The sequence below is a fragment of the Chelonoidis abingdonii genome, chromosome 2 (genome assembly GCF_003597395.2).
Source record: "Chelonoidis abingdonii isolate Lonesome George chromosome 2, CheloAbing_2.0, whole genome shotgun sequence".
Classification (NCBI taxonomy): Eukaryota; Metazoa; Chordata; order Testudines; family Testudinidae; genus Chelonoidis; species Chelonoidis abingdonii.
The window spans coordinates 63,568,451-63,580,463 of record NC_133770.1 but is presented as its reverse complement, the minus strand read 5'-3'; the positions used below and the strand labels follow the sequence as shown (position 1 = coordinate 63,580,463).

General features: G+C 43.1%; 2 protein-coding genes across 2 annotated transcripts in view; both read left to right on the top strand.

Annotated features, from left to right (window-relative positions):
- Positions 1-4,442, top strand: part of LOC142046255 (rap guanine nucleotide exchange factor 5-like) — a 92,643-nt gene extending 88,201 nt beyond the window's left edge. Inside the window, exons 10-11 of the mRNA XM_075061991.1 lie at positions 4,190-4,308; positions 4,346-4,442. Of these exons, the coding sequence (XP_074918092.1) occupies positions 4,190-4,308; positions 4,346-4,442 (216 nt within the window). The remainder of the gene's footprint in view (positions 1-4,189; positions 4,309-4,345) is intronic.
- A 28-nt stretch (positions 4,443-4,470) lies between these two features.
- The window catches only part of RAPGEF5 (Rap guanine nucleotide exchange factor 5), an 85,068-nt gene continuing 77,525 nt past the window's right edge, over positions 4,471-12,013 (top strand). The window contains exon 1 of the mRNA XM_032783394.2: positions 4,471-4,762. Coding sequence (XP_032639285.2) covers positions 4,471-4,762 — 292 coding nt within the window. The remainder of the gene's footprint in view (positions 4,763-12,013) is intronic.

Here is a 12,013-nt window from a genome sequence, read left to right as displayed (position 1 = left end):
TATCTTAGATTGACTTAGAATCATTTACTTTGCGTCCTCGCAGTGCGGCATCAACGGCCGCCACTCCCCCATCAACTCCGCTTCCGCCTCTCGCTGTGATGGAGTTCCGGAGTTGATGGCAGAGCGATCGGGGATCAATTCATCCATTTCTACAGTAGACGCAATAAATCGATCCCCAATAGATCGACCACTACCTGCCAATCTGGCGGGTAGTGTAGACATACCCCAAGCAAACCCTGAAACCAGCTATTACTAAGTTATTTCCCCCTTTCTCCGGTGTGAAGTGAATGTCAAATAAGCAAAACACAAAGTAGTAGCTGTGATCCTGTGAACGGAGCTTGAAGCTGAGATGCCAGGAACACTTGAGTTTTAAGGCTTGTCTACACTTAGTGCTGTGGCTGTGCCACTCTAATGCTTAGTGAAGATGCTACCTATGCCAATGGGGGAGCGTCTCCCGTCGGTATAGGTACTCTATCTCCCGAAGAGGTGGTAGCTATGTCGAGGGGAGAAGCCCTCCTGTTGACACAGCACTGTCTTCAGCAAGGGTTAGGTCCATATAACTGATGCTCAGGGGTGTGGATTTGCCACATCCCTGAGCGATGTAGTTCTACCGATTTTAAGTTTGTAGTGTAGACTAGGGCTTAGTTGTGACTCTGCTGCTGACTTGCAGTGTAACTTTGGGCAGCCTTTTTGGCTCAGTTTCATTATTGTTAAAATGGAGATAATAATACAGAGCTGCCTAGCTCACAAAGGTATAGTACAGATCAGTTAGACAATGCCTGTACATTGTTGTGAAAAAGTGCTAAGTGTTTCTGTTTTGTTCAATATTTTGAATATGAAAACTTAAAATGACTATTGAGAGAAACATATCTTGACTCACTGTTAAATTCTACAGGGCATAATCTTGCTCATGTCTCTGTCCTCCCTTTCGAATACTTTACGTTCTCTATCGTCCTTGTTCTCTTCTCCCCATGGATGTAGGAAGGGCAGCCTGATGGTGGCCCTGGTTCAGTTTTCTTCCAACATGGATTAATTATCTCCTGGACCATACAAGATTCTAATAGGAGAAACATTTTTCATCTTTACATAATTTCAAATGAAAATCTTTTAGTCTTGAAAACACAAACACTTTAAACCCTGGGATATGTATAGGTCCTTTCTTCATGTGATTTTATTTATTTTATATATAAACTGAGTCCTGAGTGAATACATTTTGCGAAGCCAAAACCTGGCCCCATGGTCACTCTATAATTTGAAACAAATATGCAAAGAAGACGGAAAGAATGAACCTTGTTAAAACTTTACTATCTGGGCACTATGCGGTTAATTTGCATACTCTTATCCAAGTGGTTAATGGAGATTTGAAACATTAGTTTATTTTGATACTGGAAATGCTTTGTGTTTAGCAGGATTTCAAATCGGAAACTATATTTTCCCAGGATAAGATATTGTTAGTGCTCTATCAGTATGATATAGCTTCTGCCTCCTCCACTGCCCACTAGTGTTCTGCACAAAACGTACATGTATTTAATACACACTTACACACACTAGAAACCCATTTCCATATATGTGTATGTAGATGGTCCGCTGATGTTGATAATACCATACATTATATAAATGCCCAATATGTATTTCACCTTAAAATATCTATGGATTATGGGGAAATGAGTATCAGGATTAGAGGATGTCTGAGAGTTCTGTGTGTATAAACCTGTCTTTTGATGAATTGTTTGTTATTTTCTCTCTTTATTCTTCTTTCATTGCAGCTCTGTAAATGTGTAGGCAACAAAAAACACATCTGGTGAAATAGAAGATTACAGTTATGCATCAGTATTCCTGTAATGTGGCTCCTCACTAATGCCCCTCAGGAGGGTTGCAATGAATATCTGACATTAATTGGTTCAGTACCAGTATGTCTGACCTTGAAGAAATTTAATAGGTCAATTCTTCATGGTCTTTTCTAATAAAGAAATCTTCTTAGACAGGAAGCTCTTCGGGGCAGGGATTATGTCTTCATATGTGCAGGATCAGAGCCTCTGAGTGCTATCACAAAATAAATATTAAATAATAAGGAAATAAAAGGCTAATCATAAAGTTGCACCGCTGTATGGCATCGTGAACATTGTTGCTTTCAGTAAATCTTTCATATTTTGGGATTCTCTTTCAGCTGATAGATGGGGGGAGCGGTGGGTGGAGGGACAGAAGGAGAAGTGAGGAGAGGTACTGAGAGAGGGGAGGAGTGGGCAGCTGGCTCCAGGCTAGGAAGGAGAGTCCCAACTGCTCCCAGGCAGGCCTATTTCAGCCCTTCCAGGTCCTACTCCCCATCCTGTTCCTGAGCCCTGCAGTGGCCACTCCAGTTCCTCTGAATCCTGTTCTTGTCTCTGCGCCACCCTCCTTATCATGCAGGGGTTTATTTGGGGATAGAGCCCCCAGAATATTTCCATTGCAGGGGCACTGGCAGCCCCCGCTCCCTCAGCCGCCCAGTTCCACTTCTCTGATGGATTATGAATACTGTGCAGTTGATACATAAGTGCTAGTTTTATTGCTTAAATAGGGTAAAGCTTGTGTCTGATTCAGGGGCAGCTCCAGGCACCAACACAGCAAACTCGTACCTGGGGCAGCAAGCTGCGGGGGGTGGCATGCTGATCACTGTGAGGGTGGCAGTCAGGCAGGCTTCGGCGGCATGCCTGCAGGAGGTCCGCCGGTCCCGCGGCTTCAGCGGCAATTTGGCGGCAGGTGCCGAAGGTGCAGGACCAGCAGATCACCTGCAGAAACGCCGCCGAATCCGCGTGATGAGCGGACTGTCCGCAGGCGTGCTGCCGCAAGCTGCCTGACTGCTGTGCTTGAGGTGGCAAAAAAACAGACACACCCCTGGTCTGATTTACTGACCAGTGAGACAAGGTGGGTGAAGTAATATATTTTATTGGACTAATTTCTGTTGGTCAGAGAGAAAAACTTTCAAGCTACACAGAGCTCTTCTTGAGGTCTGGGAAAGATATTCCCAGCATCACAGCAAAATGCAAGAAAAGATATTTGCCCACTTTGTCTCTCTAATATCCTGGGACAGACCCGACTACAACTACACAGCATACAACAATTACTGAACGGTGTAATGCCAAACCAAATCACCATGAAGCATTTTTTATATTTTTAATAAATTCTTAGAGCTGCAGCAGCAGTAACTGAAATATCTGTTTGCATTATGTTTTCTGCCTCTCTTTGTGCAGCTTCATGCACTTGTGGCAGGAGAATCTCACTGTGGTCAGAAGCTCTTCATCAGTCACTATGTTTCAATGCACGCTGCTCAGTCAGCAGCAAACCCTCATCTCTACACTGCATAGTCAGCTTGCTTTAGTTGCTCTGTGCTCATGGATATAGGCTGTGAGAGCAGAAACGGATGATTGTTCAGCTTCCTCCTGTTTAAGAGAACCTAGATGAAGAAAATCAGTGCCCTGACCTATAATGTCCACATCTCAATTTAGCTTAGATTCAAACTATGGATGTTCATGGGGCTTAACTTCTTGTGTTGTCTTGTTTTTATAATTAAAAGGTTGTTAAGAAGGAGGGAGATTTGAATGCAAAATACAAATAGAGGCTTAGAAACATATATGTGATCTTTGATCTCACTAATTTTATTGCCTCTATTTAAACACACAGTAGTTTTACAGCATGTACATTTTGTTTGAGCAGTAAGTTACCTATTGTTAGTGCTGTGAAAGTGTTTGCAGTTCTGTGACTATTGTAAGCAGTCTTCCAGTTTATTAATTAAAAAAATAGTGAAACATGCATTCTTCAAATGGAAGATGAGTACATCACTGGTACTGTGAATAACCCTCTAATACACTGCTAAAAACTGGTAACAAAAGTCACAAAGGGGACCCCTCTTTCATTTCAGCTCTCCAACCAGATGTATTAACCCTATTTCTTAATTTAAATACTTCAGCAAAGGGAACTGCTTTCTCCCTCGTTTCCAGCTCTGCTAATGTATATAAAAGGCAAGCAAGAGATCTGCCCAGATGCCTGATGCATTGTGAAGCTTTGGAGTATAAATTATGGGCAGAAATTGCAGTGTGTAGCAGCTTCCATAGGGAGAAAATGTAGCTCTAATCAGTTCTCAATTTTTTCCAAATCCCATGAGAATTTACCACTTTCTTTTTCTGTTATTCCCTCCTCCCCCTCCAAATTAAAGCAGAATGATGAAATATTTACGATTCAAGTGAAGGAACAAGACCAAGATGTTCTGGTGCTCAGGAAAGTGTCGTCACATAGCCCAGCCCCCACATCAGGGAGTGCCGAGAATGAGTGGAGGTAAGAGTTTTTTCCTTGGGCGCTCAGAGAGAGAGAGAGAGACACGCACACAAGCTGTCTGCAGAGCTTTCAGCAGCCAGATGGACTCAGTTACCAGCAAGAGAAATAAGATGGCAAGATATTGTAGCATTTAGGGAATGTCTTTGTTATTAACTCGACACTATGGGAAGTTCCAGGCTGAGGATCTTTGACCCTCATTTAGACAGGAAGGATTCTGCTGCCTTTCTAGGCAGGGAGCTTCCGTTGCCTACCTTTGATGTGCCTTATTTTAAATATATTGATGAAGAGGATGAGGAGGATGAATGGAGTAGCCGCTCACAGTCTTCAATTGAGGATGACTCTGTGGACTCTCTGCTTTCTGATAGATATGTGGTGGTATCGGGGACTCCAGAGAAGATTTTGGAGCGCCTTCTGAATGACTTGCACCTAGAAGCAGTCCAAGACAAAGAGACAGGTAAGGTACAAATTGGATTCTGTTCCTAAAACACAGCTTTCTGTGTCCTGTGTTACTGTTCATGATACTGTCTGCACATTTGGCTGACAAGCTGACATGTAATAGTGCATATAATGACTTCTGCTGTTAAGGGGTTCTAAGTACTGTATTTAAATTCACATGCTGGATCTGTCAGGTGATATCTTAGCTATGTTTATCAAAAGGAAATCAGATCTAGGCCAGTGGGGTTTGGTTTTGTTTTTGTTCTCTCTGAAATTCTCACTAGTCCTTACTGAAAGCCAGTTGACTAATGTCATTGCCTTGGCACCTGATGTCAAATATAGGGAGGAAATGTGAGAACCCAACAATAAGAATGTGTTGAACTGGGGCACGTAGTCTCTGGGCAGAAGTGTCAACAATTAATGAAACTATTCAGCAGCTACATGCTTTGCAGCAACTTCTGCTTTTTTCATAAATGGCTTTATATTGTTGCCTACATTGCACGAGCTGCAGTGTCTATTATACAGTACTTGTCTCTTCAACCAGAGACCGTAATTCTTTGTAGCCTGCAGCTATTATTATATTGATCAGACAACTTGATTCACAGTTTAGGTAGCGGTTCAATCTTCTAACTAAATACAAATTTTGCCACCATCAAAGCACATTTGACATATCTATTGCTTCATAAAAAGTCTCACAAACTTCCTGCAAAGCACAAGATATAGTATATAAGAGAATTTAGTTCTTGTGAGTCTTCAACTAGAGACTGTGATTTGTTCCAGCCTGGAACAAATTATTATATTGATCAGGCTACTTGACCTGTAGTGTGTTTTTCAGCTTGGTCTCCTGGCTTAACACACAGTTTTCTGTCACCAGAGCTCCTTTGGTAGTTTATCAGGAGTTTCTACAACCTGAAATCTATTTACAGTTTTAGTGAATGTATCAGAGGGGTAGCCGTGTTAGTCTGGATCTGTAAAAGCAGCAGAGAATCCTGTGGCACCTTATAGACTAACAGACGTTTTGGAGCATGAGCTTTCGTGGGTGAATGTAGTTATACTGGTGAAGTGTCAGCACAAGATCAACCTTTCAGAGTTTCAAAATGCTGCTGAAGGGCTCTGAAATGTAGTTGGCTGGAAATGGAGTTGATATTTTTTTATTGTTCCGAATGGGGTTAAACTGCACATTCTCGATGCTTGTGTATATGCCCCACTACAAATGAGATGACTAAGAATAAACACATTTAAAAGGATTAAAATGACTAAAAGTATAAATAACATCTGTGACTTGCTTAGAATCTTAGTGTCCGTTCTCAGAACAAGTCAGTAGTTTACTGTTGTACAGAATTTATTTTCTTACGAATGATGCATAATTCACATCATTGCAAACTGTCTGATTATTATGATTTCCCAGTGCTGCATCTGTCTGCCTAGAGATTAATATTTTGTGCAGAGAAAGCACCACTGTCTGATTGTTCTGCTTCCTCAGGTATAATCAAATAGTGCTGTGTATAAATTTACTTGTACAAATTCCCAGGCTGAATTACAGAAGTGGTTCATGAAAGGATATTGCTGGCAGAGTAATTAGGGAATAGTTCACTTATACATATTAGCATATGTAGATTTGGACAGATTAGCTGGCCACTCCTATAAACTGTTGTTGTTTTGTTCATAACCCCATACTCCTACTGGAGAATGTTGAGGTCTTCAGTAATGTTATGCATTATTTTTTTTTTAAGTACAAAGAATTGCTGGCTTGGCTAAATCAGGTATCTAGTATATCTTGACTTTTTATTAGGTCTGTTTTACCTCCCTGCTTACTTTTTCCCATGGGAGTCCCAGCTTAGCTGCTCATTAGCATCTTTTTATTGTTCCAGAGTGTGGATGAAAAATTGCTTTTAAAACTGGTGCTAATGCCACTGCTTGACTGGTTGTAAGAAGATGATATATCTTTTTAGGTTGAATGTCTCAGATCTGCCGTGTGGTCAGTAGAAGCTGGGTACTGTTCAGAAAACAAGAATTTAGAGCCTGACGATGGATTCAGATTTCCATAAAAACAATGAAACGGCTGGCCCTAAACCATGACCAGTTGACCTGCAGTTACATGACAACACATGTGCTGTTGTTGTTTTCCTTTTAATTATACAGTAATATGGGGCTTATTTTTAAAAAATTGACTTTAGGTGCTGCATTTTCAAATGAAGGCACAATGGAGTCACCTATCAAAATTCATGGAGGTCCACTGTAGAACCACTTACTTCCTAACCACAGACATTTGGTGTGAAAATGTGAGGTGTTAGTTGCACAGCAGGTACATGCACATCTTTGTGGTAGCACCGACAGGACTTATGTGAATGCCTACACAGCAAAGCCTCGGGCTGTGGGGGCTGTTTTAATGCAGTGTAGACTTCTGGGTTCAGGCTGGAGCCTGAGCTCTGGGCCCCTCCCAGCTTGCAGGGTCCTAGAGTCTGGGATGCAGCCCGAGCCTGGAAGTTTACACTGCAATGAAATTGCCCTACAAGCCCAAGTCAGTTGGCACGGGCCAGCTATGGGTTTCTCATTGCAGTGGACAACAGGGCTAGTGGCGCCTCTGTTTGCCATGAAGCTACTTCTACTGGTTATTAGAGACACTCTTTTAACCCATTCCACCAACATACATTCAGCAATGACACTGTTATGTTGCAGAGTAATGACATCCTGAGTCATTTGAACCATTACCTTTGTAAGATGGTACAATCATGCTTTAACTGACAGCAGTTGGGTGTATACAATCCACCTTCCCAGAAAACTGAAGGCATAGCGATGTACCCTTTACTTAATAGTCCAAGATGGCTGGCACATCCCCATTTGTTTTTTGAAACCACAAAGAATATTGTTAGGGTTGATTGTTCAGTATGACTGGCTCTTTGGCACTGATCTGTAACTGATGTGAGAGAATTTGCACTCCAGTGGACGTCACAAAATCAGGATAGTTTAGTCTGAGAAAGAGAGAAAGTAATACACTGCCCTAACATATATGATCATTTCTTTCTCTAGCACTTGGTCCACAGAGAGGATAAGAGCCTACTATTGCTATCTGCTATCAGTCCTTTAGATAGAAATACTTTCAGCTGATATTTTGAGACACTTTGGAAACTTTCCCCAAAACTCTGTGGGGAAACTTGCTAAAGTAAAAGAGCAAAATAAATGACAATTTAGTTTTTATTTTCTTGTTCATAGGGAGGAATAAGAGTTTAGCAGAGTTAACATGCAGTAGAGCATGTAATATAATAATTTTTCAGGTGTTGAGAAAGATAAGCTCCAGTATTAATGCGCTCTAACCTTAAAATCCCACTAAGTTCCTTCAGTTATATAGATTGTGAATGTATGTTTTCTGATCTCTAAAAGCTGGAGAAGAAAATGAAATAGTGTAATAGAATAAAAAAAAAAGACTGTAATAGAATATGTTACAATAGCCAAGATGAGTTGTTTGCAAATAAATTTCAATGCTAGGCTCAAGGTTAAAATTTTACAGGACCTTTAGCCAGTAAAGTACTGATGGTTTTTAAGTTATTGGGTCAGCTGAAGCTACAGAATTAATACAATAATCTACTTGAGGGGATTTAAACTGAATAAAGCTAGCTAGTTTCACAGGCAAGACAATTGCAGGGAGAGTATTCCCCCACCCCAGTCACAGAAGTCTACTTGGTGCTGCTAGACAAAAGGGAGAAATATAGGAAGCCAAATAAATGTATTTTTTTCTTTAAAATGTTTAATTTTTCTATCTGAAGCTCGTTTACCACCGGTGATCTATTACAGAAGGGGCTCAGTCCTGTATTCCTTGAGTTTCCATAACTCCCACTGATGTCTGTGGGAGTATGGGGTGGGCAAGGAAAGCATGATTGGGGACCATAATGACTAAACACACGTTATCGTAGTTTGTATAACTAAATGGTAACCCTGCATTAAATGTGCATTACTGCTACCATGTTACATTCATATATACCTTAGTAGTGCAGCTCACCTGTTAATATCCTGATGTTATAAATTTGATGGTATGGCATAATTACTGCACCTGATGAAGTTTGAGTGACGGAGTGGTGCAAAACTGGCACACTTCTTAGAATAGTGTTAAGTACAATGTTAGTACATTCATAAAGGAACTGCACTGGTTCCAGAGCCTAGAACAGGGGTGGGCAAACTACGGCTTGGGGGTCGCATCTGGCCCTTCAGAATTTTAACCTGGCCCTCGAGGTCCCACTGGGGAGCGGAGTCGGGGGCTTGCCCTGCTCTGGGGCTCCAGCCGGGGAGCAGGGTCAGGGGCTTGCCCCACTCTGCGTGTGCTGTGGCTCCTGGGAACAGTGGCACATTCCCTCTCCAGCTCCTACACGTAGGAATAGCCAGGGGGCTCCACATGCTGTCTCTGCCCCAAGCGCTGCCCCTGAAGCTCCCATTGGCTGGGAACCAAGGCCAATGGGAGCTGCAGGGACGGTGCCTGGGGATGGGTCAGTGTGCAGAGCTGCCTGGCTCCACCTCTGTGTAGGAGCCAGAGCGGGGACCTGCTGCTGCTTTTTCTTCTTCTTGGAGCTGCTTGAGGTAAGCCCTGCCCGGAGTCTGCACCCCTGACCCCCTCCCGTGTCCCAACCCCCTGCCGTAGCCCTGATCTCCTTTCTGCCCTTAGAACCCCTGAGTTCCAGCCTAGAGCACCCTCCTGCACCCCCAACCCCTCCATACCCAGACCCACCCTGGAGCCTGCACCCCTGGTCGGAGCCCTCACCGCCTCCCACACCCCAACCCCCAATTTTGTGAGCATTCACGGCCCACCATACAATTTCCATACCCAGATGTGGCCCTCAAGCCAAAAAGTTTGCCCACTCCTGGTCTAGAAGTAAAATCCACCGTGCAAACTAAATTTCCATAGTACGGACCCAATTGTCCTATCTGCTTGTGTGCCCAGAAAGGATAAACTCCTTATGGACCTGGGCAGGTGGTAGGGAGGGAAAGGCTCAGAAGAGGGCAGTGCCATCTCCACAGCATCATTTACTTGTTTTCCCTGGGCCTGCTGAAGCCTCTCCAACAGGATCCCTGCAAGCGCTGGGCTCTTTCTGGGATATAGGCCCAAGATCAGAGGGCCAGTGTTAGGAGAACAGCTGCTGTTCCATCCTCCTGTGTTTCCACTGTACCTCACCCCCACGGCCGGCTTCAGGGTTTTTGCCTCCCCAGGCGGCAGGGAGGGGGGGGAAAAAGCCACGATCGCGATCTTCGGCGGCAGCTCCGTTGCGCCGCTTTCTTCTTCGGCGGCACGTCCTTCCCTCCGGGAGGGACCGAGGGACCCACCGCCAAAGAACCCAACATGCCACCCTTTCCCCTTGGCCGCCCCAAGCACCTGCTTGCTGAGCTGGTGCCTGGAGCTGGCCCTGCTCACCCCAAATCCGTGGATCTTACTTGCTGTTTTACTCCATAGTATGGCTCCCTGTGGGGAATTCTGGAGCAGTGGCTGATGATGGAATAAGCCATGCTGCCAAGGAGTTGGAGGGAACTGAGAGTGATTGTGGGGGTTCAAACCCCCTTGTGCTTTCCTTGGAGTAGAAGACAAACCCCAACCCCTTTGATGAAAAATGGAGAGGAAACTTTGTTTCCTGCCAACTGTGCCAGAGTTGCTTAGTTGGGAGATGATAGGCCCCATGTACTTGGGACTTCTGAGAGTCAGATTTGCCAAAGAAGAAAAGCAACCTACAATATGTCATTAGGCAATGATAGTACATCATTCTGATTCCCCCCTCAATTTTTCCCCATTGTAATGAATCCTTTACCCATACTAATTGCCACCTCTTGCCATGTTAAGTGAGCAATTGGCAGCCTTCAGAAAGGCCAGCTCTGTAGTTGTGTGTTTGTATTTATGCCTAGCTGCAGTAGTATTGTAAATGGCTCACAAAAACACTGTATAGACTATTTATAACGTTAGACCTTAGACCTTAGTCCACCATGTGCTTTGCTATACATTGGGCTACCCACATTTGCCATCCTTGCCTATCAACTGCCCTTCTTGCTAAATCTTCCCATTTTATGTTGAGGTGCTTGATGTTGTTCAGAACTGTTCGTGTCCATGTTATTCCTCTCTTTCTTCTTGCATTTTCTGGTTTCCATTCCAGGACAGTATTTGGTAAGCATTCTTTTTCCATTCTCCACACGTGTCCCAGCCACTGATGTCTTCTTTTATAGATTATTTGTGAGAGGCGCCTTGTCCAGTAATTTTTTTGACTACTTCATTATATTCCTATCTCTCCGTTATTCTCAGTATTCTTCTCAGACATTTGTGATGGAATGCATCCAGCTTTTGCGATTCTTTCTTGGTCAGTTGCCATGTCTTACTGCTATATGTTGTGATGGTAATAACAGTTGCTTTGTACACGTTCAGTTTTGTCTTGAGGGAGGTGTTTTTGAGTTGCCAGATGTTTTTGAGTCTTCCAAATGCAGCGTTTGCCTTCCCGATTCTTCTTCTTTCCTCAGAACTGGTAAGATCCATTAGATACAATGATTACAATCTAATCAATATGCCATACCTCTTACCTTTCCAAAAAGTAAACTCAGATAGTTTTAAATAGGCCCATGGCACTCCTTAGTTTAAGGGGTTAGGACCTTTCCTAGACACAAGACTGTGGAGCAAAGATACAAGTTGCACTTTTGCACAATCTTTGGACCTCAGGTATTCTTCCTGAAATGGAATATATGGAGTTAAAAGCTCAAATATATCAGTAGGATAAAGTCCATTTATGGCTTTGAAAAATTACAATAAAGAATTTGGATTTAGTTCATATACCAGCTGCTGGTTCAGAGTGGCAAAGTTGTGGATAGGCAGACTCTCTTCTGCTATCCCCAGCTTAATTCTCATGGCCATCTCCTATACTAGTTGCAGGCCATAGATCAGCCCCTTGTATAGCCCTATATGCAGCACGTTGCAGTAATCCAGCTTCTCTGACACACAGACATGCATTATGTTTCCTGTTCAGTAGAGCTGGTTTGAACATTTTTGGCTAAATGAAATTTCACCTAAATATGCTCTTTCAATAATATATTCTGATATGGAATGAAAACAAATCTCAAAACCTCAGAAGTGGCCACAAAATGGATTTGTCGTCCTCTGGGGGGCTCTACTGATGAATGCAAGGAAGAACCACCAAATACACCTCTACCCCAATATAACGCGACCTGATATAACACAAATTTGGCTATAATGCAGTAAAGCAGTGCTCCAGTGGATCAAAGCAAGTTTGATATAACGTGGTTTCACCTATAA